The sequence below is a fragment of the Oryctolagus cuniculus genome, chromosome 16, assembly GCF_051225735.1.
Source record: "Oryctolagus cuniculus isolate XC-2025 breed Fujian yellow rabbit chromosome 16, ASM5122573v1, whole genome shotgun sequence".
Taxonomy (NCBI): domain Eukaryota; kingdom Metazoa; phylum Chordata; class Mammalia; order Lagomorpha; family Leporidae; genus Oryctolagus; species Oryctolagus cuniculus.
The window spans coordinates 23,194,795-23,222,500 of NC_142882.1; the positions used below are offsets into that span (position 1 = coordinate 23,194,795).

The 27,706-nt window shown below is 62.8% G+C and overlaps 4 protein-coding genes across 8 annotated transcripts in view; 2 read left to right on the top strand and 2 right to left on the bottom strand.

The window, feature by feature from the left end:
• Positions 1-235: 235 nt before the first annotated feature.
• RAD23A (RAD23 nucleotide excision repair protein A) lies at positions 236-4,713 on the bottom strand. Of its 2 annotated transcripts, none has more exons than XM_070058850.2 (9): positions 4,552-4,713; positions 2,873-3,034; positions 2,568-2,749; positions 2,384-2,439; positions 2,151-2,278; positions 1,992-2,070; positions 1,773-1,903; positions 989-1,153; positions 236-902 (listed from the first exon to the last, which is right to left on the bottom strand). In XM_070058850.2, the coding sequence occupies exons 1-9, from the start codon at positions 4,621-4,623 to the stop codon at positions 789-791; spliced, it is 1,089 nt and encodes a 362-aa protein (XP_069914951.1). In that variant the 5' UTR covers positions 4,624-4,713; the 3' UTR covers positions 236-788. The 2 variants fall into 2 exon arrangements, with proteins under 2 accessions (XP_069914951.1, XP_069914950.1); XM_070058849.2 differs by having other exon boundaries at positions 1,773-1,906.
• A 1,271-nt stretch (positions 4,714-5,984) lies between these two features.
• CALR (calreticulin) lies at positions 5,985-14,015 on the bottom strand. Of its 2 annotated transcripts, XM_070058398.2 has the most exons (10): positions 13,862-14,015; positions 9,648-9,796; positions 9,175-9,276; positions 8,803-9,006; positions 8,458-8,552; positions 8,153-8,362; positions 7,928-8,041; positions 7,680-7,823; positions 6,830-6,922; positions 5,985-6,741 (listed from the first exon to the last, which is right to left on the bottom strand). In XM_070058398.2, the coding sequence occupies exons 2-10, from the start codon at positions 9,736-9,738 to the stop codon at positions 6,538-6,540; spliced, it is 1,257 nt and encodes a 418-aa protein (XP_069914499.1). In that variant the 5' UTR covers positions 9,739-9,796; positions 13,862-14,015; the 3' UTR covers positions 5,985-6,537.
• A 31-nt stretch (positions 14,016-14,046) lies between these two features.
• FARSA (phenylalanyl-tRNA synthetase subunit alpha) lies at positions 14,047-23,490 on the top strand. Of its 2 annotated transcripts, XM_070058848.2 has the most exons (14): positions 14,047-14,247; positions 17,138-17,275; positions 17,377-17,475; positions 17,570-17,688; positions 19,270-19,362; positions 19,565-19,693; positions 19,789-19,904; positions 21,364-21,448; positions 21,567-21,666; positions 21,933-22,101; positions 22,197-22,274; positions 22,389-22,503; positions 22,905-23,048; positions 23,260-23,490. In XM_070058848.2, the coding sequence occupies exons 1-13, from the start codon at positions 14,101-14,103 to the stop codon at positions 23,041-23,043; spliced, it is 1,527 nt and encodes a 508-aa protein (XP_069914949.1). In that variant the 5' UTR covers positions 14,047-14,100; the 3' UTR covers positions 23,044-23,048; positions 23,260-23,490. The 2 variants fall into 2 exon arrangements, with proteins under 2 accessions (XP_069914949.1, XP_069914948.1); XM_070058847.2 differs by having other exon boundaries at positions 14,048-14,247; positions 22,905-23,490.
• A 1,977-nt stretch (positions 23,491-25,467) lies between these two features.
• SYCE2 (synaptonemal complex central element protein 2) overlaps positions 25,468-27,706 on the top strand; it is a 13,399-nt gene continuing 11,160 nt past the window's right edge. Inside the window, exons 1-2 of one of the 2 annotated variants that reach the window (XM_070058862.2) lie at positions 25,479-25,650; positions 26,089-26,201. In XM_070058862.2, the coding sequence (XP_069914963.1) occupies positions 25,636-25,650; positions 26,089-26,201 (128 nt within the window). In that variant the 5' untranslated portion in view covers positions 25,479-25,635. Of the gene's footprint in view, positions 25,651-26,088; positions 26,202-27,706 lie in introns of both variants that reach the window. The other variant, XM_089315911.1, reaches the window with a different exon arrangement.

Consider the following 27,706-nt stretch of genomic DNA (forward strand, 5'->3'; position numbering starts at 1 on the left):
TTGACCAACATTCATCTCCAGTAATTAGCCAATTACCAGGGGGGAGCGCGGCCAAGAGCGCGCGCGGGGGGGGGGGGGGTCGGCGTTGTGAGGCTGGGGTTCGAGGCCTGAGCTTTGGGGGGGGAGTGGGCTCCCAGGCCCCTCCCTGCATTCCCACATCGCCTGTGCTCACGTAGCCCCCCCAGCCCCCAGCCAAGCTGGCGGGGAAGCCCCAGCAGGCAGAGACCCTAAGGGCTGGTTTTTAAAACTTTATTCACTTCAAAACCTTTTTATGAGACGTGGTTCTTTTCTGGGGAGTGGGCACGTGGGGGGGTGGCCTTGGCCTTCAGAGCTGATGGTTCCCACCCCCAGGCTGGAGGCCAAGGCCAGAGTGGGGCGGGGGGCGCAGGGCAGATGGAGGATCAAAGTTTGGGGCTCCAGCCCCCCTCGTTCTGGTAGAGGGCAGGGCTGGGGGTGGGGGGTGGGGAAGCGAGCAGCCGCCTCTCCATCTGGCTGCACTGAGCTGGGACAGAGGCCAAGAGGGGCCCATCTGTCGCCTCCCGGTCCTGCCAGCGCCTCTGAGCAGACTGGGCTGGAGAGGTTGGGGACAGCTGTCTGGCCTGGGTCTTCTCCGGCCGAGATGGGGGGGGATGGAGGGGGGAGCCAGGGGAGGGTTTTTTTTTTTAAAGATTTTTGATTTTTTTTCCACTTCTTAAATAAACATGAATATATATATATTTTTTTCTTTTATAAAACTTTTGTGGAGCGGGGCTGGGGGGTGGGGGCAGCGGCAGCCTGGCTTCCTGGCGTCACTCATCGTCGAAGTTCTGACTTAGAAGGAAGTTGGCAGCCAAGTTCTCGTTCTTCTCGCACGCGAAGTAGGCCTGGATCACCAGGCTCTCGGGGAAGCCCAGGGCCTTCAACTGCGGGCAGAGGAGCAGGGTTGAGGGGCAGCGAGCGGGGCCCTGCCCACCACACGCATGCCCACCTGGCAGGGCCGGCCTCTCACCCTCTCTATAGCTTCTTTCTCCTGCGGTGTCACCTGGATGTAGTTCATCTGCGGGGCCTCCTCGCCTATGGCGCCCACCTCGCCCTCCGTGTCCGAGATGTCAGCCAGCTCCCCGGGGGGCTCGTTCAGCATCTGGATGAACTGCTCCTGATGCCGGCTGATTTGCTGTGGGGGGAGGGGAAGGGGTGCTGACCCACAAGCCCTTGGCATCCCTCGTCCACTCCAGGTCCCTTTGCCAAGGGCGCTGTGAGCCCTATCTGGGCGGAGCCTGGGGCCCAGGAGGGGCCTCCGCCCTGCGGAGCAGGGAAGTGCAGCTCTGGGGGCCAACAGAACACAGAGCCAGGGCGAGCAAGGCCAGAGCCGGAGCCCAGCCCTCGGGAAGCCAGGGTGGGACATGGCGGTGGCCGGGCAGCTGGAGGCGCTCTGCCAAGGAGCCAGCGGTGTCCTGGTAGACAACAGACCACTGGTCCTTGCAGACAGAGGACCTGGGGGCAGGGGGCAGGGGGCAGGCAGTCTTCGGAAATGAGAGCAATGTGTGGGGAGCTCAAACAGACATGAGGGGGCTGGATTCAGGTGGAGACAGGTGACAAGCGAGGGCAGCCAGTATGGGCGCAGAACAGAGGCGGCTGAGCACAGGGGGCTGGGGGCGGGGGACGGGGTGGCCGCAGACACATGGCGCTGTTTGGAGAGCGCCAGCTGTCTGTGATGCTGGGAGCGGGCAGCCCCACATGGTGCCGGGGTTGGGGCTCCACGGCTGTCCAGGCAGAGCGACCCCCGCACGCACCTGCAGTAGCTGAGGGTTCTCCTGGCCCAGCTGCTGCAGGAGGGCGGGCAGCAGCGCCGGGTTCTGCTGGATCACCTGTCGCATGTTCTGGAACTGGGGCTGGTCCCGCAGGAACTCCAGGGGGTTCTCTCCTGCTGGGGACGGAGGCCAAGCTGGGCTCCCAGGAGCACTGGCGGGGAGGGGCACACCCCTCGCCTGCGCACCACCCAGCCCGCTCACCTGCCTCTGTGGCCGGCTGCTCGGACACCTGGCTCTCCTGGACAGAACCGTGTTCGGGCTCAGGGCTCCCGGGAATCCCCTGTTAGGGCTCCTGGTCAGTTCCCACGTGCAGCCCCCCGCCGCCCAGGGAGCCCTCCGGGCGGGGCGGCCCCAGCTCACCGTGAGCAGGTACTCCACGGCTCGGTGCGGGTTGTTGTAGCTGGCTCTCAGGGCGGCCACCACCCGCTCCCGTTCGTAGCCCATGGACATGATCTCCGTCAACATCGTCTCGTACTCAGAGCCGGTCACTGCGGGGCGGGCAGGGGGGAATGCCAGGGCCTGGGTCACTGGGGCCCACCCGCATCTAGACTAGACCCCCGCGGACGGCTCTGCCCTGGGGACCACCCACCCACCTAGCGTGGAGGCCGCATCTTCCTCTCGCCCGCTGCTACCTGAAGAAGGAACAGAGCTGCAAATTCAAGAGAGAGAAATCGGACCCTGGCTCCTGGCGGCCTGCCCTCCCCCCACCGGAGGGCGCTGGGGGGGACTGGAGGAAGGTGCTGGGACGACACGGCCCAGGGCTGTCCCCTGCCTTACCCGGACACAGACTCCGGGGATGTCGTGGGCGCCGACTCCTCCGATGGGCTTTTGTCCTCTCGGGTGGCCGGTGGGGGGTGGGACATGCCTGAGGCAGGGGCTGCTGGCGAGGTCGCGGAGGACTCTGGGGCGGCAGTCGGGGAGGCCTCTGGGGGTGCCGAGGAGCCCTGGCCAGCCTTGGCCTGTGACAGCCAACAGAAAGGGGGCGGGCGTGGGCATCCCGTATCAGACCCAAACCACGCCACCCAGCCGGGGCCCTGCCCTGGGTTCCCGGGCTAATCTCTCCTTGGCCAGCTCCCACCCACCTTGGTCACCATGACGACCACAAAGTTCTTCTCGTCGATGCGATAGTCCCGGATGGGGACGTCGTCGCTCAAGATCTTGCCAGCGTAGATGAGCTTCTGGCCGGCCACAGGGAAGGCGTCACGGCCTTTCTCGGCTTCTATTTTCTCTTTCAGCACCTTGACCTGGAGGGAGAGGGCACAGCCGGTCACTGCAAAGCCCTCGGCGTCTCTCTTCCCTTCTAGGGTGCAGAGAGGACCGGCTCCGGAGCCCCCAGTCCCCCCGCGATGTCGGAGCAGGTGAGACTGGAATTCCCTCCAACATCCGGGCCCTCATCCGTATCTACATCCTCCGTGGCAGGTGCTAGTTCCAACCTGCGGAAGCTTTCTACAGACAGGGAACAGAACGCCACGCGAGGCCTTGCCCTGGGAAAGAGGCCCCGTGTGAGGAGAAAAGGCGAAGGGGAGATGGGGTCCCCCATTTCCACAGTGCTCACTTTGGACAACAGCAGCGGTGTTTACCAACACATATGTATGTACTCACTTTATTTACTGAAAAGACAAACACAAGGCCAGGGAGAGACAGATCTTGCATCTGCAGGTTCAGTCCTCAAATAGGCTACAAGGCCAGGGCAGGGCTGGGCCAGGCTTGATCCCGGTGTCCCCTCCCCCGCCCTCCCAGGGGTGGCAGGAACCCAAACACTTGGGGCCACCCTTCCGCCGGCTTCCCGAGCTCATCTGCAGGGAGCTGGGTCAGGAGGGTCCGGGACTCGAACCGTGATTGGATATGGGATGCGGATATCGCGGGCAGCAGCTTAAAGTTAATGCCAGCCCCTACTAAGGGCATCTGAGGCTAATGGCAAACGTGTGTGTGTGTGTGTGTGTGTGTGTGTAAGCGCGCGTGCCCGCGTCTCCCACTTGCCGAGCTCCGGAACTCCCTGATACACACATATACAGACTTCATTTTGTTTGAAAAAAAAAAAAAAAAACCCGCCCACAGGGTGACAGTCCCGCTGCTCGGAGGTCCCAAGCCTCTTTATTTTGCGCCAGAAAGTGGACAGAAGCGCCCAGTTTCCATTAGGTCCTCATGTCTCCCTCTCAGCTCAGAGCAGCGTGGCTGAGACCGCGCGGGGCTCTCCCGAGCATGCACGCACGACCCAACCGGGATCCGCCGTCCTCTGCCCCCTTCGCGGCTGGGACCCCCGGCCCAAGCCCTGGGCTGCCCCCATGTGCGAAAGCGGACAAAGCCTGCTCGGCAGCGTCAGCCAAGGCACCGCTACAACACACGCGGACCACCGAACACCATCGAGGTCGTGTACTGTCAATGTCGTCATCGCTGTCGTCATCACCCGGCTCAGTCCTGTCAATGATTCGCCCCCCGACGTCCCCGGGAGACGCTGGGAACGCCGAGCTCCGGAGAGCCGGGCCCGCCCGGGAACCCGAGCCTGCAAGTCCCCCGCCCCGCGAGGGCGCTGACACCGGAGCCGGGGCCCTGGCGGGCGCCCCGGGGGTGCGGCCTCGCCCTGCAGCGCCGCTGATCGGGGATGCTGGGGCAGCGGGCCCCCGCCCGGCCCCGCGCCGTCCTCCTCCCCACCCACCCCTCCGGTTGGAAGCCCGGTCTCCCCGCCCCCACTCCACCCCCGGCACCCGTCGCACCCGCTCCCCCCCCACTCCCCCACCCCAGGCTCGAGCCCGGCCCGCACCGTCTCCTCAGGTTCCATGCGGATCTTGAAGGTCTGCTGCTGCAGCGTCTTCAACGTGATGGTGACGGCCATGGCGGGGCCCGAGCGACGCGGCGGCCCCGGATCCTCACACACAACATGCAACTCACGCCGCCGCCATCTTAGCGCCCAGCCGCGCCGCGCGCCGACCGCTTCCGGGGCAGGCGGCGCGCGCGCTGACCACCGAGGCACGTGACCCCAGCGCGACCCTTCGGCTTCGGTGGGCATGCGCACGCGAGGCCACCGGGGCCACGCATGCGCAGACTAAAGCCCGCGTTGCAGGCGGCTTCAGGCTTCCTGGGTGACGCCATGCCCGCTAGCGGTGACGTCATGTGGCCGCAACATGGCTCCGCTGTCGTTTTGGTGGATGATTTTGACTACATTTTTTCTCACTTACTATTTAACATTCATGTCTCTAATGTAAATTTCTTCCCGCCATGTATTAAGGCTTCCATCCGCTGGGTCTCTTCCCTAAATGCCAGCCAACAACCCGGAACTGAATCCGGGTGTCCCACTTGGACCATCACCTGCAGCCTAACGGGAAGCCGGATTGGCATCTTGCAGCCAGGCCCTAGTCAAGCTTTTGTTTGCACTTTCTGCCTACTCCCAAGGAGCTTCCTTATGGGCTGGCCACCCTGGCCGGAACCCTGCAGGGCCATCCGAAGTCAAGGCTTATGTAAGGCCAGTGCAAGACAGACAGGGACTCGAGGGTGCCCAAAACTGAAGATGGTGCCGCGGTGGTGACTGGATGGAGGTGAGGTTAGGATTCAGACCCAGGGGCGGTGCCTGGAGGTAGGGAGCTGTGGTTAACACCCCGGCTCCCTAACCTGACCCATACCTGGCTTTTCTCAATGCTGCCGCCCAAGCTGGACACCCCTCCACCCCCAACCCCGCTTTTCTCCCTACACGCCAAGCCTCAGCCTTACAAGCTTCCAGCAAGGTCTCCCAGGCTGTTGACGGCTTCCTGCTTCCCCCTACTGCCCCCAAGGGACATGGAGGGGCGCCCTCCCACCCTCCAGAGCCCTCCACCTTCTCTGTCTCGGCACCCACTCAATCTGCTCCCTCCACCTTGGGTCCACCCCCTTCCCAGATGGCCCCCGAAGCCCGTGGGTCCAGGGGGCAAGGCTGTGTAATCCCTGCCCTCAAACACCTGGACCTGGGTTTCCTCATTCATGGAGCTGAGTATCTACAACCAATATACTAGTCAGGCTGGTGCAGAGCGCCCAGTTGGTACCTGGGACGCTCCCAGCCCTTTTCCTGTTGGCGGGGAGGGGGGGGGGGCGTGGGATAGCCCAGGACCCCTGTGATCCTCGACTCAAGCCTTAACTCCACTGGCTCCAAGAACAAGCCTCCCGCCCCAAGAGGCCACCTTTGGTGCCCATGTCCCATTGCCCCCCAGAAGGAGACACGGGAGGGAGACACAAAACTTAATTTAATAGAAATTTTGTTTGAAGTTCTTACATTCGCAGTGTGAGCCGAGCTGGAACCCACTGCCCCCACCCAGCAAGTGGCCCGGTCCTGGGGGACAAGGGGGCGGGAGCCCACTTCCTCCTCAGTGCAGGCTGAGGGGGGTGGCCGGAGGCGTCCCCCTCTTTCTCCTGCCATCTCCCCCCACCCCCACCCCTCCCCGGGAGGCTCCAGCCTGGGGGGGCTTCGTCTCCACACCGCTCCCCACTCCTGGGGGTTACAGAGGGTGGCCTAACACATCTGAGGGAAAGAGCAGGGCACCCAGGGAGGAAGGGGAAGATGCTGATTGAGAGAGACGGGGAGGGGGCTTTACGGGGAGAATCAAAGATCAAACGCCAGTAAAAAAAAAAAAAAATGGGGGGAGGGGGGACAAAACCAAAATAACCCACCCCGAATCTGAACCTGCCTGGGAGAGGTGGGGGAGAAAGTTCGAGTCTCATAGAGACATTATTTGGCTCTGCGGCGCGAGCGCTCAGGGCTCGGGCGGCCCTGGAGGCCTCTCTACAGCTCGTCCTTGGCCTGGCCGGCGGCCGCCTCCTCCTCCTCCTCGTCCTTGTCCTCCTCGTCCTCATCCTCGTCCTCCTTGTCGTCCTTGTCCTCCTCGTCCTCCTCGGCCTCCTCCTCCTCCTTCCGCTTCTTCTCCTCCTCCTCCTCCTTCAGCCGCTGCTCCTCGTCCTGCTTGTCTTTCATCTGCTTCTCGGCCGTCTGCCGGGCACGCGGACAGCAGAGGTCAGCCAGCGCCTGGTCCCCACCCCACCCCGCCCCGCCCCCCAGCCCGCGCCCCGGCCCCCACCTTGGTGACGCCCCACGTCTCGTTGCCAAACTCCTCGGCGTACGCCTCATCGTTGGTGATGAGGAAGTTGTCGAAGATGGTGCCCGACTTGACCTGCGCAACGAATGGAACGCAGGGGACAGGCGGTCAGAGCGGGCACCGCCCGCCCACCCGGAATCCATCACAGGGCGAGCTGCTGGCACCTGGCGGCGGGGGGCTGGGGTCCCAGCCACTGCCCCACCGGGACCTGTCTGCGCGACCCTGAGTGACTCGCCATCGCCTCCCTACAAACACCTCAGCTGCTTCATGGGGGAGATGGGCACTCACTCCCTTGCTCACCAGCGGCTCAGGGACTGACTACAGGACCTACATTCAGTCCCAGCTACGTCTTTTTTTCCCTCCCTTACATACTCATTTATTTAAAAAACACAGCAAGAGAGGAAAAGGGGAGAGAGGAATCCATCCTCATCTGTGGGTGCCCCCCCACCCCCCGCAGCCAGGGGCCTGGAACCCATCCCAGGTCTCCCATGTGCGTGGCAGGGACCCAAGCACTTGGGTCATCATCTTCTGCCTCCCAGGTGCACTTGCAGGAAGCTGGATGGGAAGTCGAGCACCCAGGACTGCTCCCACTCCCGCCCCACCCGTCCTGCCCCAGCTCAACTTTCTAGCAGGTGAGCGGATGACAATGACCTTCTAGGTCAACCAGTGGACTTGGGGGGAGCACAGGGAGCAGGCCTTCTGGGGGGAGGGGGGCTTCTGCAAGGGCCCCGCAGCCACAGACCAGGACCGGAGCTTCAGGAAAGAGGTCGGGTCTACGGGTCCCTCTCCTCCTGGGTGCCCCGGAGCCCCGAGGGCCACCCCGCCATCTCACCTGCCAGAGGTCCAAGCCCAGCACGGCAAAGCTGTCGTAGGCATAGATGTTAGCGTCGGGCGAGTACTCGGGGTTGTCGATTTCGGGGTGGATCCAGGTGCCTTTGTAATCGGGGTTGTCGATCTGCCGCGGCTTCCACTCACCCTGTGTGTGTGTGTTGGGGGGTGGGGAGGATACACAGAGGGGTGAGTGGAAGCGGGCGCGCGCCCCACGGAGAGCCCCCACCTGCCCAAGACCCCGCGGCACACCTTGTACTCGGGGTTCTGAATCACCGGCGGCTCCCACTCTCCGTCCATTTCTTCGTCCCAGTCTTCGGGCTTCTTCGCGTCCGGGTCGGGGATGTGCTCGGGCTTGTCCCAGTCCTGGGGGGTCGAGACCCGTGCGTGAGGCCAGCTGAGCACACGCCCCGTGCCTGCCCGCCACACACGTCCCCCACCCGCCACACGCTATCTGCCCTGGGCCCCAGCAGCCACCTCGGGCTTGGAGTCCGTGGGGTCGTCGATCTTGGCCCGCTCGTCCCAGTCTTCGGGCTTCGAGGCATCTGGGTCCTTTATCTTCTTGGGGGGTAGGAAGTCCCAGTCATCCTCCAGGGAGCCCGACTCCACCTGGCTGTTGTCAATCTTCACCTCATACGTGTTGTCCGGCCGCACGATCAGGGTGTACAGGTGTGTGAACTCGTCGTCCTGGGGGCGGGCGGGTGGTGAGCGGGCCCCGCCCACCCGCGGCCACCGCTGCCCGGGCCACCCCTCTGGCCACACCCACGGCGGGGGGCAAGCACCTTGCAACGGATGTCCTTGTTGATCAGCACGTTCTTGCCCTTGTAGTTGAAGATGACGTGAACCTTCTTGGTGCCGGGGCCACAGATGTCAGGACCTGGGGTGGGGGAGGGGACAGGGAGTGGGCTCAGTGCCCCCACCCTCTCTCTTTCCAAAAGGGAAGACATCTCGCCCTCAAACACAATCGGCTCCAGAACTCAATGAGGAAGTCCCCGGATGTGAGCACCAGGACCTCCGCTGGCTGCAACCCAGTCCCTTAGGTGTCCCCCCCAACCCCAGGGCCGTCTGCAGGCTCTCGGGGAGCCCCGCGGGGCTGGCCGGCTCAGGGGTGCGTCTCCGCCCCTCACCAAACATGATGTTGTACTCAGAGTCCCCGTGCATGTCCTTCTGGTCCAGGCCGGCCGGAAACAGCTTCACGTAGCCGCCCCCGCAGTCAATGTTCTGCTCGTGTTTCACGGTGAACTGCACCACCAGTGGCTGGCCCTTGTTGCTGAACGGCTCGAATCGGGCCGACAGGGCGTAGAAGCGGGCGTCCTGGCTGGTCTGCAGCCCTGGGAGGGCACGGGAGCGGGCGGGGTCGGGGTCGGGGTCAGGGTCAGAGTCAGATCCCAAGGACCCTCCCTAACACACCCCCTGCACCTGCCCTGGTCCTGCGGGAGAGGCGCTAACCACTGCTCCTTCCAACAAGCCGAGCCCCACGCGACTCCCGGGCACCTCACCTTTATCTTTCTCCTGATCGCCGTAGAACTTGCCCGAACTGAGGACGAATTTGCCAAAATCGGACTTGTGTTTGGATTCGATCCAGCGCTCGGTCCACCCATCTGAGAGGAGGTGGGGGGGCGTCACAGGGGCAGGGCAGGCCGACCACCCTCTCTCCCCCCACATCCCCAGCGCCCATCCATCCAAACACCTGCCAGGAGCTGCAAGGTGTGTGCGGTGGGGGGGAGTTAGGCAGGAGCGGCGATCTCCCCCCGGGGTGTCTCGAGGCAACCTCTGGGCGAACCCCAACTCCCGCCAGGAGCGGCAACTGCGTCCCCCACACTCCCCCGGGGAGGCGAGAGGCGGATCGCCCGCGGCTCCGAGTCCCCCGGGGCCGCGCCGTGTTGGTCCTCTCGGAGCGGTAATTACAGGGCCGCGCGCACCGCGGGCCCGGGCTATGGGGGACCCGGGCGAGCCAGGGCCCCGGCGTTACCTCCGTCCAGAAACTGCTCCTTGAAGTAGACGACGGGCTCGGCGGCGGCCAGGCCGAGCAGGCCGAGCAGCAGCGGCACAGGGAGCAGCATGGCGGGCCGAGGGGGCGGCGGCTCGCGGGCCCTTTAAAACGATCCTCCGGCAGCGGCTCTGCAGTACGGACGGACGCCGCCGCCGGCTGAGGGCTTTTATACCCGCCCGCCCCCTCACACCAACCTGACCCGGCCTCTAGGCCCGCCCCGTCCACCTTATCATTGGTCTGCAGCCACCGCTCTCCCTACCCATTGGGTGACGGTCGGCCCAGCACGTCAGGTTGTGCCTCGGAACGCTGGGTTCCCAGATGGCCGATTTCTATTGGCCGCATAACCGGCCAATGACGGTCGACCACGCGTTGTGGGGGACGCCTACTGGAGGGGTGGGGGCCGCGAGCCCCCGCTCCGGGCAGGTCACGTGACTGCACCCCAGCCGGACCCCGCCCTCGGCGGCTCGCGCGCGCTTCGGGCTCCCCACGGGGCGCTTTGGAGACCGCGCGCGGGCGCAGGTGTCCGGGCGCCGGGACCCTACCCCTATCCCGACGCGTGGCGGCCTGGGCAAGGCTCTTCCGTCCCGCTGCCTGCCCTGCATGTGGGGGACCTGCGTTCAGACGTGAACTGTTTCTCCCGCCCAGCTTGGGGCCCCCCTTCCGCGGGGGCTGCACCCCGGTGCCCCTGGCACCTGTCAGCCAGCTGCTGGGTGGCCCGGGGCAAGTCGCTTCGTTTCTGAACTCTCGGTGGTGCACAAAAGCCAGGGGTGGCGACCTGGTGCAGATGCTATCTGGTAGGAAACCTCTGTCAAGTTTGTTTTTTTAAAGATTTTTTTTTTCTTTTTTACGGCTGTGCACGCGCAGAGGGGGCGGAACTGCAAGAGGGGTCAAAGAGGAGGCTGGAGGCTGTGGCTCCCCTGATGGCAGTCATGCTCTGCCGGTCGTGGAAAGGGGCTTGTAAGCCGGGGTCTGCAGCGCCCGCACCCTCCATGGGCGCCGGTTCGAGTCCCGGCTGCTCCACTTCCGATCCAGCTCCTTGCTAATGTGCTTGGAAAAGCAGTGGAAGATGGCGTGGGCACGTGGGTGACCTGGAGGAAGTGCCCGGCTCCAACCAGCAGATGGAACATGCCCCCCTACCCCGGTCTGTAATTGTGACTTGTAAATAAATAAGAAAAAAAATCAAGCGGGTCCTCCCTTCTTGTGGTCTGCCACAAACAGCCTCGCTTTTGCAATTAAACGGCCATAGGCGAGAGGGTAGGGGTAGGGGGTTCCCTTTGGGAAGGGGGGGGGAAGACACAGACGGTAGGGAAGATACGGTTCTGGGGGCGTGGGCCGGGCTCCTGGGTCTCCAGGGGCATGGGGGACCGACAATGCCTTTCCCTACCTCTCCCTTCCCTGCCCGTGGGGGAGACCCAGAAAGAGGAAGAAAGACAAGTGGGGGGGGGGACCTGGGGGCTCTACTCTTTCTCCCAAACAATAGCATCCCACCTGCTGCCCCCCCCCCCCCCCGGAAGATGGCCAAGTCCAAGTTGACTCCCAGGCCCACTACTGACCTGCCCAAGACACGTGGGTTTGGAACTTCCTGCTGGAGGGTGGGGACTACCCATCTTGTTTCCTCCCAACTTAAAAGCTACTTGCTAGGGGGCTGGCGCTCTGGCACAGAAATCTAAGCCTCCCCCTGTGGCAAAGGCATCCCATATGGGCGCCTGGCTGCTTCCTCTTCTGACCCAGCTCCCTGCTAATACCCCTGGGAAAGCAGTAGAAGATGGCCCAAGTCCTTGGGCCCCTGCACCTGCGAGGGAGACCTGGAAGAAGCTCCTGGCTGCTGGCTTCGGATTGGCCCAGCTCTAAATGCCGAAGTTCCATAAGAGAGTGCCTAGGCTCTGGCTTCTAATATCAGTTCCCTGCTAATGCCCACCCTCGGAGGTGGCTGTGATGGCTCAAGTACTTAGGTCCCTGCCACACTGCCCATGGGAGACCTGGATTGAGTTCCAGGCTCCTGGCTTCAGGCCCCGCCCCTTTGCTCTCTGTCTCTCGAATAAACGCGTGTGTGTGTGTGTGTGTGTGTGTCTTAAACTCCCTATCAGCAAGGACATGTGTGGACATCATGTCACTTAATTCATGTCATCTCCACTGGGGAAAAGACACTAAAGGCACAGAAAGAGGAAGCAACTCGGGCCCAGCGTTGTGGCGCAGGGCTTCAGCCGCTGCCTGCAAAGCTGCCATATGACATCAGGGCCACAGCTTCCCACAACGGCCCCTGGGAAGGCAGCAGAAGTTGGCTCGAGTACTTGGGCCCTGGCCACCCGCATAGGAGACCCAGATGGGGCTCCAGGTTCCTGCCTTAGCAGTGGCCAAGCCCTGGGCTGTTGTGGCCATTTTGGGGAGTGAACCAGCAGACAGAAGATCTCTCTTTTTCTCTGTCTTTCCCTCTATCTCTCTACTGCTCCTTAAAATAAATCTTTTTTTTTTTTTAAAGACTTTATTTATTTCTTAGAGAGGTAGAGTTACAGACATTGAGAAGGAAGAGAGAGAGAGAGAGGTCTTCCATCCATTGGTTTACTCCCCAAATGGCCTCAACGGCCAGAGCTGGGCCAATCTGAAGCCTGGAGCTGGGAACTTCCACTGGGTCTTTCACATGGGTGTAGAGGCCCAAGGACTTGGGCCATCTTCCACTGCTTCCCCAGGCCATAGCAGAGAGCTGGATGGGAAGTGGAGCAGCCGGGATTCGAACCGGCACCCATATGGGATGCCGGCACCGCAGGCGGAGGATTAACCTACTGTGCCACAGTGCCGGCCCCCTCAAATCCTTAAAAGGTGGGAGGGGGGTCGGCACTGTGGTGTAGTCAGTAAAACTGCGGCATCCCATATGGGCGTCAGTTTGAGTCCCGGCTGCTCCACTTCCCATCCAGCTCTCTGCTGATGGTCTAGGAAAGCAGCAGAAGATGGCCCAAGAAGCTCCTGGCTCCTGGCTTTGGCTCGGCCCAGCTCCGGCCATTGTGGCCATTTGGGGAGTGAGCCAGTGGGTGCCTAGGACCCCCACCTCTGCCTCTCTGATCCAACGGCCTGCTAGTACATCTGGGAGGCAGTGGGCGATGGTTCAAGAGCTTGGGAGACCCGGATGGCAGTCTTGGCTCCTGGCCTATGTCTGACCCAGCCCCGGTGGTGTGGGCATTTGAGGAGTGAACCAGGGGCCGGCACTGTGACATAGCGGGTAAAGCCACCACTTTAGTGCCGGCATACCATATGGGCACAGGTTCGAGTCTCAGCTGCTCCACTTCCGATCCAGCTATCTGCTGTGGCCTGGAAAAGCAGCAGAAGATATCTCAAATCCATCCGGGCCTCCCATGCAGGTGCACCAGGTCCCCAAGGCCCTGACCTGTGCCCGGGAGCTCCATCCGGGTCTCCCATGCGGGTGCACCAGGTCCCCAAGGCCCTGACCCGTGCCCGGGAGCTCCATCCGGGTCTCCCATGCGGGTGCACCAGGTCCCCAAGGCCCTGACCCGTGCCCGGGAGCTCCATCCGGGTCTCCCATGCGGGTGCACCAGGTCCCCAAGGCCCTGACCCGTGCCCGGGAGCTCCATCCGGGTCTCCCATGCGGGTGCACCAGGTCCCCAAGGCCCTGACCCGTGCCCGGGAGCTCCATCCGGGTCTCCCATGCGGGTGGCAGGACCCAAGTATTTGAGTCATCAATGGCTGTCTCCCAGGCACCCTAGCAGGAAGCCGGATCGGAAGCGGAGGTGGAATTCACTCCCAGACACTCCGATATGGGGATATGGGCCGCGACTGTCGCCATGCGGCTTCACTGCTGTGCTTTTCTGCAGTGCCCTCCTACATCATAAAGCTCTGGGGAGAAATGACATAACAGATCCGAAGCGCTTAGCTCTGCACCTGACCGGTCGCTGGTACCACAGGTGCCTTAGCTGTCTCTCGCCTTTCTATAAATGAGTCTAGTCCCCACCCGGCCTCGCTTTGAGAAGACAGCTGCCATTAGCAGAATGACAATCTCTGCAGCCCACCGTGCAACCGCCCTCCCCCCCCCCCCCAGGACAAGGCAGAATGCCCAAAGGGCATCAGGTTGGGAGGGGGGGCCCATAGAGGGTGAAGTCCAAGGTCACATAGCCCGCTAGAAGTGGGGTTGCATGAAACTGAACGCGCAACTGTGTTTCTAACTTTGGGGTTGTCCATTTTACCTCTCTGGTCAACCAGACGCCGCGGGTCCAGCCAGGGCGGAGGTGGAGACTTGAATCCTTTGCACCCTTTGGCGGCCGCGTCGCCACACTCACGATGGCGGCGCTTCCAGCCCCCGCACAGTGCCCCGCGACACACTCATGATGGCGCCGACACGCTCCGGGCGCCGTTTCCGATTCCGGTTTCTTAAGCCCCACCCCCAGGTCGAGGCTGGAACACGCCGAGCGTGCTGGGAGCCGCCATGGCGGACGGTCCTGTAGCGGAGCAGCTGCTGAGGCGGCTGGAGAACGCCGATGGCGGCCTGGACAGCGCGGAGCTGGCAGCTCAGCTGGGCGTGGAGCACCAGGCGGTCGTGGGCGCCGTGAAGAGCCTGCAGGCGTTGGGCGAGGTGAGCCGGGCGCGCGATGCGGGGCCGCCTCTTGGCTTTTTGCACCTTGCAAGTCCCAGGAAGGCCCTGCCTCCAGGCCGAACGCCCCCTCAGCCCTGGGTAGGGTGCATTGTGTTTGTGCCTACCCCCGGGAGAGGCCCGGACGCACGGATGTCCCATTTGCAATGTGAGGCGCACGCTCTGCGTAGCGTGGAGGCGGGGGACCCGGGCCGTGGCGGATGAGGACAAAGCGCTCGTTGCCCTGGTGGAGGTTGTGGTCTGGGGTCGGGATGCTGAAAGGGACCAGAGTGAGCAGGGAACCCTAGCGGTGACAGCTGACCCAACCTTGGGGGTCCGGGAAGTGACAGCCGAATCGGGTCGGGCCATCTTTGAGGCCTGGGCACTTGAGGGACCCATAGCAGGGACTTGGAGGGGACGACGCGGGGGAGAGACCCCACAGCCAGAATGACAAGCTGTGGCAGGGGTACTGGGGAGCTATGGCAGGTGGGGAGCCCGTCTGATAAGGGGCGGGCCTGGAGACCAGGGGGTGACGTCAGAGGTCGCACAGCCCCCACGCTAGGGGGCCTGGTGTCTGGCTGTGGTGAGGCAATTGGAGTTGGGGGGGATGAGCAGGTGCAGGTGCGGTGTCCCAGGGGGCCCGATCCGCGAGGCCAGGATCGCGGCTGTCTGTTCACGGAGCGCGCGTGTTCTGTGCTCGCTCGTCTAGTTCTCGCTATAGTTGTAGGACGATGGCATGGCCATTATCCCCACTTCGTAGATGTGACAGCCGATGCTTAGTGTAGGTCGGTAGTTTTATTTTATTTATTTATTTTTAAAAGATTTATGTATTTATTTGAAAGGCAGAGTGACAAAGAGCAAACGAGAGATCTTACATCCGCTGGTTTGCTCCCCAAATGGCCATAACAGCTGGGGCTGGGCCAGGCCAAAGCCAGGAGCTTCTTCTGGGTCTCCCACGTGGGTGCAGGGGCCCAAGCACTTGGGCCATCTTCTGCTGTTTTCCCAGGCACATTGACAGGGAGCTGGATCGGAAGTGGAGCAGCCGGGGCTTGAACTGGCACTCCCATACCGGATGCCGGCATCTCTAGCTGCCGGCTCCACCTGCCGTGCCACAACACCTGCTCCTGGATCAACAATTTGAGCGTTGTCACTAAAAAGGACTTAGATCTGAAACTAGGCATTCAGCCTGCAGAGCCTTCAGGGAAAAAGACTGGAGTAACAGCGCATGGGGACCACAGCGCCTTGAACGATGCCTTTGTGTTGGTCACAGAGGGTGACTTTTTTATTTTTTAAAGATTTTATGGCCTGCGCTGCGACTCACTAGGCTAATCCTCCGCCTTGCGGCGCCGGCACACCGGGTTCTAGTCCCGGTCGGGGCGCCGGATTCTGTCCCCGTTGCCCCTCTTCCAGGCCAGCTCTCTGCTGTGGCCAGGGAGTGCAGTGGAGGATGGCCCAAGTCCTTGGGCCCTGCACCCCATGGGAGACCAGGAGAAGTACCTGGCTCCTGCCATCGGATCAGTCGCAGCGCGATGGCCGCGGCGGCCATTAGAGGGTGAACCAACTGCAAAAGGAAGACCTTTCTCTCTGTCTCTCTCTCTCGCTATCCACTCTGCCTGTCAAAAAAATTAAAAAAAAAAGATTTTATGTATTTATTTGAGAGGCAGAGTTACAGAGAGAGAGAGAGAGAGAGTCTTCCATCCACTGGTTCACTCCCCAGATGGCCGCAACAGCCGGAGCTGCGCCGATCCAAAGCCAGGAGCTTCCACTGGGTTTTCCACGCGGGTGCAGGGGCCCAAGGACTTGGGCCATCTTCCACTGCTTTCCCAGGCCATAGCAGAGAGAGAGCTGGATCGGAAGTGGAGCAGCCAGGACTCAAACAGGCGCCCATATGGATTGCCGGCACCGCAGGTGGAGGATTAACCTGCTTCGTCACAGCACTGGCCTGTAGGGTGACAATTTAACATGGTCCTACCTAATGACCGTAATAGTAGCAATAGGGGTCTGGCGCTGCGTGTTGTAGGCTAAGCCCCTGCCTGTGGCACCAGCACCCAATATGGGCGCTGTTTTGAGTCCCCAGTGCTCCACTTCCAATTCAGCTCTCTGCTATGGCCTGGGAAAGCAAAAGAAGATGGCCCCAGTCCTTGGGTCCCTGCACCCACGTGGGAGACCTGGAGGGAGCTCCTGGCTCCTGGCTGCGGATCAGCCCAGCTCTGGCCATTGTGGCCATTTGGGGAGTGAACCAGCGGGTGGAAGACCTCTCTCTCTCTCTCTCTCTCTCTCTCTGCCTCTCGAGTAATTACCCCCAAAGACCTACTTCTCTGTGGTAAAGCCCATCACCTCCTCTTCTTCTGGAGGAGAAAGTTTTTCAGAGAGGTGAAGCAAGTCTGCTGAGGTGACAGAGCCGTGCCCCCCTCCCCCCCAGCCTCACCCCTGTGTGCATGATCTTGAACCTTGGCTCTCTGGTTGGAAATGCCGACTTCCAGGTCCTCCTGACACTTCCCAGCAGTGAGAGGTAGACCCAGAAACCGGGACAGAAATCTGGGAGCTTACAGTCTGTCACCAGGAAGCCAGTGGGACCCAGTGGCTTAAGCAGGCAGCTGGCAATTCCTCCATCTGTGGCTGCGCCGCTTCCAATCCGGCCCCCGGCTAGTGCATCCAGGAGGCAGCAGGTGATGGCCCAAGTGCTTGGGTCCCTGTTGCCCATATGGGAGACCAGATGGAGCTCCTGGCTCCTGGCTCTTCAGCTTGGCCCAGCCCTGGCTGTTGCAGCCATCTGGGGAGTGGACTAGTGCGTGGAAGACCTCTTTGTCTCTCTCTTCCTCTGTGATGCTGCCTTTTGGCCGAACAGCCGGGATCCAAACCTAATCCCCGCCCTTGCCCGCGCCCCCTGCAGGTCATCGAGGCCGCCCTTCGCTCTACCAAGCGCTGGGAGCTGACAGCTGAGGGCGAGGAGATTGCCCGGGAGGGCAGCCATGAGGCCCGGGTGTTCCGCAGTGTCCCCTCTGAGGGGCTGGCCCAGAGCGAGCTCATGGTAGGGCCCCCCTCCCCAGGAGGCTGGGGTGGGGTGGGGTGGCGGGAGGTGACGGGGTGGAGGTGCCTCTGGCGCCCCGCCCACAGCCTTCCCTCCCGCAGCGGCTGCCCAGTGGCAAGGTGGGCTTTAGCAAGGCCATGTCCAACAAGTGGATCCGCGTGGACAAGAGCGCAGCGGACGGGCCCCGCGTGTTCCGAGTGGTGAGTTCTTGTCCCCTGCAGGCGGACGGGGCCCACGGGCGCCCCTCACCGCCTCCTGCGGCCCCTCATGCCTTTCCTCCCGTGTGCGTGGCAGGTGGACAGCGTGGAGGACGAGGTGCAGCGGCGACTGCAGCTGGTGCAGCGGGGGCAGGCGGAGAAGCTGGGCGAGAAGGAGCGGAGTGAGCTCAGGAAGAGGAAGCTGCTGACGGAAGTGTGAGCGGGGCCACGGGGGCTGCGGGGGGCCGCCCGTCCTCCCAGCTGAGAAGCACAGGGTGCTAAGTGCCCGTGACCCCAGGGCCTTTGCACATGCTGCCATTGCAGACGCAACCTCCCATCGATCTGTAAGGCAGTTTCCAGCGTCCGGCCTCTGCTCGCGGGACACCTGGGATGGGCACCCTGACGCCCCCTCCACCTTGAGATCCACAGAAGCCCCTCATTCCTCATCTCCACCCTCCTTGTGCCTTGAGAGACCCTTTCACAGTCCTGAGTTCAGCGAAAGCCCCGCGCATGCTCCTTTGGGCTGGAGCAAGCTGGGGGCTCCGCCGTCACAGGCTGAAGTCCCCTTGCAACAGACAGACAGAGACATTTTCCTTGTCTATAAAACAGCCCCTGGGGCAGAGTGCCGAATAGGGGAGGTTTGGCCTAGTGGTTCGGGCGCCCCCACCGCACAGCACGGCGCTGGGTTCCATGCCTGGCTCTGCTCCCATTCCACCCTCCTGCTAATGCAGACCCCAGCAGGCGGTGCCAATGGCTGATCTCGGCCCCTGCCACCCACATGGGAGACAGAGATGGGGGCTGGGCCAGGCCAAAGCCAGGAGCCAGGAGCTTCTTCCGGCTCTCCCACACGGGTGCAGGGCCCAAGCACCTGGGCCATCTTCCACTGCTTTCCCAGGCCATAGCAGAGAGCTGGATGGGAAGAGGAGCAGCCAGGACTCGAACCGGCGCCCACCTGGGATGCCGGCGCTGCAGGCGGTAGCTCAACGCGTTAAGCCACAATGCTGGCCCTGGCTGTTTTTCTCTCTTTTTTTTTTTTTTTTTTTTTTTTTTGACAGGCAGAGTGGACAGTGAGAGAGAGAAACAGAGAGAAAGGTCTTCCTTTTGCCGTTGGTTCACCCTCCAATGGCCGCTGCGGCCGGCGCACCGCGCTGATCCGATGGCAGGAGCCAGGAGCCAGGTGCTTTTCCTGGTCTCCCATGGGGTGCAGGGCCCAAGCACCTGGGCCATCCTCCACTGCACTCCCTGGCCACAGCAGAGAGCTGGCCTGGAAGAGGGGCCACTGGGACAGAATCCGGCGCCCCGACCGGGACTAGAACCTGGTGTGCCGGCGCCACTAGGCGGAGGATTAGCCTAGTGAGCCGCGGCGCCGGCCGGCCCTGGCTGTTTTTTAAAATGTTTATGTGTTTGAAAGGCAGAACGACAAGGAGAGAGAAAGATCTAACATCTGCTGGTTTACTTCCCAGATGCCCTCAACAGTTGGGGTTAGGCTAGGTCAAAGCCAGGAGCCAGGAACGCCATGCACCCGGGCTTCCCGCGTGGGTGGCAGGGATCCAAGTCCACGGACCATCCCTGCCTCCTCTCCGAATGCACCTGCCCCGAGCTGGCTGGACGCAGGGTAGCCGGGACTGCAGCCAATGCTGTGCCCCAGCACCCACTGCTTAGCAAGTGTGTGTTGACCGACTGTGTGAGAGGGAGAATACAGGCTCTCGGGAGGGCATTGACCTGAGTGGGTGGCGCCCGAGAGAAAGGCCTCCCGAGGAGGTGACAGCGCCGTCCCCTCCCTGCCTCTGGCCACAGGACCCTGAAGACCTACTGGGTGAGCAAAGGCAGCGCCTTTAGCACCAGCGTCTCCAAGCAGGAGACGGAGCTGAGCCCGGAGATGATCGCCAGGTGAGGGGCGGGGCCGGGGCGGGGCTGAGGCCGGCAGTGGGCGGGGCCAAGGCAGGTGAGGGGCAGGGCTGAGGCTGATTAGGGGCGGGACCTAGGCAGGTGAGGGGCAGGGTCGAGGGGGCGGGGCTGAGGCAGGTGAGGGGCGGGGCGGGCAACCCTCCCCAGGCCCCGCCCAGCCCATGAACCCCGCCTCCCTCCGCAGTGGCTCTTGGCGGGACCTGCCCTTCAAGCCCTACAACTTCCTGGCCCGCGGCATCCTGCCGGACAGCGGCCACCTACACCCCTTGCTCAAGGTCCGCTCCCAGTTCCGCCAGATCTTCCTGGAGATGGGGTGAGCACGGGGTGGGGGCGGGGCCAGGGGCGGGGCCAGCATGGCCGCGGGGAGGGGCAGGCAGGGCAGTAAGGCTGCACCCCCTCCCCACCCAGGTTCACCGAGATGCCCACCGACAACTTCATCGAGAGCTCCTTCTGGAACTTCGACGCCCTCTTCCAGCCCCAGCAGCACCCGGCCCGCGACCAGCACGACACCTTCTTTCTGCGAGGTGGGCCAGCCTCTGGGGTCCCAGTCCCCGTCCGCGGGGGTGGAGGGAGCCAGGGCACCCGCCCTTGGTGTGGCCAGCCGAGGCCTGCAGGAACTGATCCTGCCCACCTTCCTCCCAGTCTGTTCTGCCCTGCCCACCCCAGGGCCTTTGCTTGTGCTGTGCCTGCTGCTGAGAACTGTGTCCACCAGCTCTTCCCAGCAGGCTACACTCACGTTGTTCTGAGCCCCGCCTCTTTCTGCCCTTCCCCGACCTTGCCACCACGTGCACTTGCATGAGGCAGCTGTGGCCACCCCCTCCGCCCAGGAGGGCAGGCGAGGCCACCCAGCCTTCCTGCCCGCCGCGGGAAGTGGCACTGTCAGCCGGGTGTCGCACAGCTTGCTTGTGCTGGAGCTGGGATTCAATCTCAGGCTTTTCCAGGACACCAGAATGGGGTCCCAGGAAAGAGAGGGGCAGGTGCTCCCCCTGGGACGCTCCCCTGTGTGCACCAAAGACTGTTAGTGCCGTGAGCCAGCCAGGGTACCTGCAGCAGGGGGAACGGGCACGGGTGTGCATGTGTGGCAGGGTAAGGCGTGGCTGTCAGTTTAATCTTTTAAAGGTTTATTTGTAAAGCTGCCACCTGCAGTGCCGGCATCCCATATGGGCACTGGTTCGAGTCGCAGCTGCTCCACTTCTGACCCAGCCCTCTGCTGTGGCCTGGGAAAGCAGTGGAGGATGGCCCAAGTGCTTGGGCCCCTGCACCCGCGTGGGAGACCCGGATGGAGCGCCTGGCTTCAGCCTGGCCCCAGCTGTTGTGGCCATCTAGGGAGTGAACCAGCAGGTGGAAGAGCTTCCTCTGTCTCTCCCCCTCTCTCTCTGTCACTCTGTCTTTCATGTAAATGAATACAGAAAGGCAGAGTGACACAGAAAGTGAGAGGTCTTCATCCACTGGGTCACTCCCCAGATGGCCCCAGCAGCCAGGGCTGAGCCAGACCAAAGCCCAGGAGCCAGGAGCTCCACCCTGGGCTCAGGCACTCAAGTCCTCACCCACTGCCTCGGCCAGGCGCAAGGCAGGGAGCTGGGTGAGGGACAGGGCCGCCGGGACTCCAACTGGCATTCCAATCTGCGTGCCGGCGTCCCCTGCTGTCCCCTCTGTAGCTGTCCGTGTCAGTAGGTCTTGGGTTGAGCAATAGACCTAAGGAAGTAGAGAGGGAGGGGACCATATTTGGGGAAGAAGAGCCCCGGGCAGAGCCGACAGCCAGTGCAAAGGACCTGTGGCTGAAACATCGTCAGGAAATGCCGGCGCCTGGAGTGGGAAGGGAGGACTTGCGCTGTTTTTCCAGGGAAGCTGGGAGCTATGGAGGGTTCTAGGCAGAGAAGGGACGCGGCTGAGCCCGGGTTCCCAGGCTGCGGGGTGAGAGAGCGGGTGCCTCTCAGGTCGCCGAGGCCACCGAAAGTGACCAGGGTGCTCTGTCCCGCCCAGATCCCGCCGAGGCCCTCCAGCTGCCCATGGACTACGTGCAGCGGGTGAAACGCACGCACTCCCAGGGCGGCTACGGCTCGCAGGGGTGAGTGAGGCAGGTGGGGGGGGTGCAGGGGAGGGAGGGGGAGGGAGGGGGAGGGTCCCCGCCTGGGAGGGTCCCCGCCCGAGCCCTCGCGTGGACTTCCGGTCTCGCCCTCCCGAAGGTACAAGTACAACTGGAAGTTGGAGGAGGCCCAGAAGAACCTGCTGCGGACGCACACGACGGCGGCCAGCGCCCGCGCCCTGTACCGCCTGGCGCAGAAGGTGCGGGGCTGCCGGGGGCGGGGCCAGCTGGGGATGGGGGTGGGGCCGGAGCGGCGCTTGCAGAGGGGGACCCGCTGTCCCGCTGCCCTGCCGTCCTCCTCCGGACCCCTGCCTGCTCCCTGTACCGCCTGGCGCAGGTGCGGGGCTGGCGGGGGATGGGGGTGGGGCCTGGGGTGGTACCCGCTGTCCCGCTGCCCTGCCGTCCTCCTAACCCCCGCCTGCGCCGGGCCTGGCGCTGCCCACCCCCCCTCTCCCCGCCCCCACAGAAACCCTTCACCCCCGCCAAGTACTTCTCCATCGACCGTGTGTTCCGCAACGAGACCCTGGACGCCACGCACCTGGCCGAGTTCCACCAGATCGAGGGCGTGGTGGCTGACCACGGGCTCCACCTGGGCCACCTCATGGGCGTCCTGCGGGAGTTCTTCACCAAGCTGGGTGAGCAGGCGGCCAGGGCCGGGGCGCGCAGGGGCAGGGACACCAGGCGGTGCCCGCGTCACCAGCCTGCCTGCCTGCCTGCCTGTCTCCTCCAGGAATCACCCAGCTCCGCTTCAAGCCGGCCTACAACCCCTACACGGAGCCTAGCATGGAGGTGTTCAGCTACCACCAGGGTCAGCCACCGGGCGGGGAGGGAGGGTGGGAGGGAGGCCGCAGGCCCCGCCCCCAGGTCCCGCCTCCCTCATTCACTGCGGGCCCCTGTCCTCTCCCCCCCACCCCACCCCAAGGCCTGAAGAAGTGGGTGGAAGTCGGGAACTCCGGAATCTTCCGGCCGGAGATGCTGCTGCCCATGGGCCTCCCAGAGAACGTATCGGTCATCGCCTGGGGCCTCTCCCTGGAACGGTGTGTGCTGCCCTCGTGGAGGAAGCTTTAGCAGTCAGCCCTGGGGAGCCAGAGTCCTAGTGAGCACCCAGCAAGTCAAGTCTAGAGGGCGCCCACGCAGCAAGAGCTGTGTCGAAAACAAAGCCAGGAGGGCCGGAGAGAAGAGGGGAGGTAGTCAGGGAAGGCTGCCTGGGGGAGGCGGCAGCAGAACGAGCCAGGACAAAGACCCGGGGAAGGGTGTGTTCTAGGCAGAGGGCAGCAGCCCCGAGCAAAGGCCCTGGGGTGGGAATTGGAGGAGGCCCGTGTGACTGGAAGGAGGGAGGTGACAGGTGGTGCAGGGCCCTGGGGAGGGCTCTGAGCGGGGAGTGGGGGGTGGGAACGACACGACCTGACCTAGTGCTACCCCTGCCCCGCCCCTCAAGCCCGACGATGATCAAGTACGGCATCAACAACATCCGCGAGCTGGTGGGCCACAAGGTGAACCTGCAGATGGTGTACGACAGCCCCCTGTGCCGCCTGGACGCCGAGCCGGGGCCCCCGAGGACCCAGGAGGCCGCCTGACGCGGGCCCGCCCAGCCCCTGTGCCGCCTGGACGCCGAGCCGGGGCCCCCAGGACCAGGAGGCCGCCTGACACGGGCCCGCCCAGCCCCTGTGCCGGCTGGACGCCAAGCCGGGGCCCCCAGGACCAGGAGGCCGCCTGACATGGGCCCGCCCAGCCCCCTGTGCCGCCTGGAGGCCGAGCCGGGGCCCCCAGGACCAGGAGGCTGCCTGATGCAGGCCCGCCCAGCCCCTGTGGCTCCAGCACTCCCAGCCTCCGGCCCCTGTATTTATGAGGCCTCTGTGAGGCCAGCACCGCCCACCCGCCCTCCGCCCCCGGACCTTCTCCTCCACACCCATCCCGGGGCTGGGATGGTGGGGCAGGGAGCAGGTGGCTCCTTCTCCCGTCCAGGATGGGCCGTCTGGGCGCCCCTCAGGGTTACCACTGCCTCCTAATAAAAGCGGATGTTAGCTCTGTGTCTTTCCTTAGGGGTGGGGTCCCCTGGAGTGAGCAGTGGTTTGGCTTGGGGGGGCGGGTCTCGGGTCTGTGGCAGAGCACAGGGAAAGCCCAGCCCCGCCCCAGTGCATGGCATCATGGTGGCATGGGCTGTGGTGGCCGCTGAGGCCCCGGGATCCAGGATTCCTCCTGCCTGCAGACATCGAGGGTGTGAAAGAAGAATCCAACAAGGGAGCTGGCATTGTGGCCCTGCGGGCTAAGCCGCATCCTATAGCCAGGCGCAGGCGGGTAGACCCACACGGAGTCGGCTCCTGGCTCCAGAATGACCCACACCTGGTAGTCGGGGAGTGGCAGCAGATGCAGGGTCTCCCTTTCTGTCACTCTTCCAAATAAATCTGTAATAAATATTTAAGCGTTTTTACTTGAGAGGCAGTTACACAGAGAGGTCTAATATCCACTGGTTCACTCCCCAAATGGCCACAAAGGCCAGAGCTGTGCTGATCTGAAGCCAGGAGCTTCTGGGTCTCCCACGCGGGTCCAGCAGCCCAAGGACCTGGGCCATCCTCCACTGCTTTCCCGGGCCACAGCAGAGAGCTGGATCGCAAGTGGAGCAGCCAGGACTCAAACCAGCGCCCATATGGGATGCCGGCACTGCAGGCAGAGGCTTAATCTGTGCCACAGCCCCCTGCCCTGCAATAAAATTTTTTTTTAATTTATTTGAAAGGCAAAGAGAGAGCTTCCATCTCTTGGCTTACTCCCAAAAAGGGCACAACAGGAGCTTCTTAGCTGTTTCTAGATTTTGGCCAGCGTGTGTGTGTGTGTGTGTGTGTGTGTCCCCTAACAATGCAGGTGGTTTTTCTGGGCAGGTGGTCCTCACATCTTCAAACCCAAGGCTACGTTTTGTTTCACTGTTTCTTTGTCCTAAAATACTGTATGCTAATGTAGCCCTGCCGCCCTTAGCGGAACCTGATAAGCTCAGTAACAGTTGAAGTTGGGTCTTGGGTTTTTTTTTCCCCCCTAATTATTTCATTTAAAAGACAGAGCTTCCCGGCCTGCGCCGCAGCTCACTAGGCTAGTCCTCCACCTGCGGCGCCGGCACCCCGGGTTCTAGTCTGGTTGGGGCACCGGATTCTGTCCCGGTTGCTCCTCTTCCAGTCCAGCTCTCTGCTGTGGCCCGGGAAGGCAGTGGAGGATGGCCCAGGTCCTTGGGCCCTGCACCCGCATCGGAGACCAGGAGGAAGCACCTGGCTCTGGGCTTCGGATCGGCGCGGCGCGGCGCACCGGCCGTAGCAGCCATTTGGGGGGTGAACCAACGGAAGGAAGACCTTTCTCTGTCTCTCTCTCTCACTGTCAAAAATAAAAGAAATAAAAGAGCTTCCTTCCACTGGTTCACTCCCCATATACGTGTGCACTGGCTAGGGCTGGGCCACGCACGCAATAACCTGGAGCCAGGGACTCAATCCAGGTCTCCCATGCGAGTGGCAGGGGCCCAATGATGCCAAACAGCATCTTCAATGCACCAAGCACCTGCGCCTGCGCATTTTAAAAGCTGGATTATGGGAGCTGGCACTGTGGCGCAGAATTTTAAAGCCTCTGCCTGCAGTGCCAGCCTCTCATATAGTCGCCGGTGCGAGTCTTGGCTGCTCCACTTCCAATCCAGCTCTCTGCTGTGGCCTGGGAAAGAGGTGGAAGATGGCCCAAGTCCTTGGGCCCCTGCACCTGCGTGGGAGATCTGGAGGAGGCTTCCCATCAGCCCAGCTGCAGCCATCTGGGGAGTGAACCAGCGGATGAAGACCTCTCTCTGTTCACCTCTCTAATAAATCTTTAAAAAAAAAAAAAAAAAAAGCAACACAGTAGCCCCAGCTAAGATGCCATGTTGGCCCGGGAGTCTCACACATGCGCACACGCGCGTCCAGAGTCCCGCCCCCACCCCCACTCCACGCGCAGCGGCCCTGAATGCAAGCGGCGCAGTCCTTGGCCAGCCCAACCGTCGTTTAACTGCCGTCCCGCCCCTTGGCGCGCGCCGAGTTCTTCAAACCGGGTGGGCCGAGCGCGCACGCGCGCCCCAGCACGTGCTCAGAGGCAGAGCGCGACGAGGAGAGGGAGAGCGGAACGCGCATGCGCAGGGGGCGCGAGCGGGAAAGGCGTGAAGAGACGACATGGAGCGACAGGGAGTACGCGTGGCGGCGGGAGGACGGGCGGGCCAGGGAGCGGCCGCGATCCCGGGCTTCCCGCGCCTGGCCAGTGGTCTCCCGCCTTCGGGGCTGCCTCTTGCCCGTCCAAGTCCCGATTCCCTGACCGACTGAACAAGCCCTGACTGACGGACGCGCCCACGGCCTCGAGCCTCCAAGCATGGCGCGTGGCCCACGCACCCCCGCGCCGCGTCCATGTCTGCTTGTTTTTGTCCCAAGCGGATACCCACGCCAGTTAGGAACCCAGGCCCCCTGGAGCCCCTCCCAGAGCCCGCACCCTCAGGCGGACCCCTCCGGGCGGCCCTGCAGGAATCCAAGCGCAGCGCCCGCCTGGTGGTCCCCGGGTCCGGAGGGGCGATCTGACCGGCCCCCACCCCCACCCCACTCCTTCGGCCTCCCGAGCCCCGGCTGTGCCCGCAGGTGGCCATGCCCTACGAGGAATGCCCAGGTCAGGAGCCGCAGCCCCCGGAGGCGACCAAGGAGCGTCCGCAGGCCGAGACCTGCGAGGAGGAGGTCGGGGACGGGCCGGCCAGGTGAGGAGGCGCCCACTCCGCGGTGGGGGGTGGGCGCCTTCTCGATCTTTCCACGAGCCAGGATCGGTGTTAGGTGCCGGGAACGCACCTGGGGGGAAAAAAATGAACAGCATTGAAAAATACTCTTGCTAAAAAAAAAAAAAAAAAAAAAGGCAAATGATCCTCTGCGCCGTTGGAGACAAGGGCGCCCGTAAACTTGACCTTGCCGATGGGTCTCCTATGTGGGTACAGGGACCCGGCCATTATTAGCAGGGAGCTGGACCGGAAGTGGAGCAGCTGGGACTCGAACTGGCGCCCCTGTGGGATGCTGGTGCTGCAGGTGGAGGCTTCGCCTACCAAGCCACAGCGCCGCCCTCCCCCCCCCCCCCCCAATGCGGGTGTCTTCACCGCTCGACTGAAGGCCGACCCTCCATGGAGGTCGCTTTAGATGCCAAGGGCTCCAGGGAAGCTTCCTGGAGGAGGTGATGAGCGGACCATATGGCGACGGGGAATCTGGTCCCCGCAGAGGAGGAGCGGGAATTTGGATGCTCATAGCCCCGATCGGGTTTGGGAATTGGCCGGTTGCCATGGCAACAGGACGGGGTGGGGCACCGTTGTTGATAAAGCTTTATTGGAACGAAGTGAGCATGCAGTTGCCTTTGTGTGGGCTGCCACGATTGGCCAGCCTGTAGAGCAGTGAGAGGGCCTGGGGGGGCTGGTGGTAAAGTACTAAAGAGCGCCCCCTGGTGGCCGTGTTGGGGATGGCATGGGAGGGCAGCGGGGAATTCTGAAAGGGGGCAAGATGACCATGAGAGCTCGCGGTGGGTCTGTGGAGGTGTGGACAAAGTTATGGTTCTGGGTACATTAGGAAGGTAGAGATAGCGGGGGCGGGGGGAAGGTGGCTATTTGGCCTAGGGGTAAAGATGCCGGTGTCCCACTTCGGGAGTTCCTGGGTTCAATTCCCAGCCCTGGCTCCTGACTGCAGCTTCCGGCTAATCCAGACCCAGGGAGGCTGCGACAGTGGCTCAGGTAGTTGAGGTCCTGCCACCAACGTGGGAGACCCAGGTTGAGTGTTTGGCTCCCGGATTTGCTCCAACCCAGCCCCAGACTGCTGTGGGTGTTTAGGGGAGTGAACCAACAGATGGGAGTGTTCTCTCTCTCTCTCTCTCTCTCTCTCCTCTCTCTAGCTGAATAAATAATCTTTTTTTTAATTGCTAATGGATTAGATGTTGGGGTGAGAGAAGGGCACCACTGATGGCTTTTTTTTTTTTTTTTTTTAGATTTTATTTACTTATTTGAGAGGTAGTTACAGACAGTGAGAGGGACAGAGAGAGAGAGGTCTTCCATCCACTGGTTCACTCCTCAAATGGCCACAATGGCCAGGGCTGGGCCAGACCGAAGTCAGGAGCCAGGAGCTTCAACGGGGTCTCCCATGTGGGCGCCAGCCCTGGGGTCTTGGGACATCATCCACGGCCTTCCTGGGCACGTTAGCAGGATCAGAAGCGAAGGAGCTGGGACTTGAACTT

Coding starts and splice junctions, on each gene's coding strand:
- RAD23A (XM_070058849.2), bottom strand. CDS start 4,623: ATGGCCGTCACCATCACGTTGAAGACGCTGCAGCAGCAGACCTTCAAG. Junction 3,035..4,551: donor GCATGGAACCTGAGGAGACG/GTGCGGGCCGGG, acceptor CTCTCCCTCCAG/GTCAAGGTGCTGAAAGAGAA. Junction 2,750..2,872: donor TGGTCGTCATGGTGACCAAG/GTGGGTGGGAGC, acceptor TGGCTGTCACAG/GCCAAGGCTGGCCAGGGCTC.
- CALR (XM_070058398.2), bottom strand. CDS start 9,738: ATGCTGCTCCCTGTGCCGCTGCTGCTCGGCCTGCTCGGCCTGGCCGCC. Junction 8,553..8,802: donor TGAGTACAACATCATGTTTG/GTGAGGGGCGGA, acceptor CCCCCACCCCAG/GTCCTGACATCTGTGGCCCC. Junction 7,824..7,927: donor TTCAGAACCCCGAGTACAAG/GTGTGCCGCGGG, acceptor ACACACACACAG/GGTGAGTGGAAGCCGCGGCA.
- FARSA (XM_070058848.2), top strand. CDS start 14,101: ATGGCGGACGGTCCTGTAGCGGAGCAGCTGCTGAGGCGGCTGGAGAAC. Junction 17,689..19,269: donor AGGAAGCTGCTGACGGAAGT/GTGAGCGGGGCC, acceptor CTCTGGCCACAG/GACCCTGAAGACCTACTGGG. Junction 22,275..22,388: donor GGTGTTCAGCTACCACCAGG/GTCAGCCACCGG, acceptor CCCCACCCCAAG/GCCTGAAGAAGTGGGTGGAA.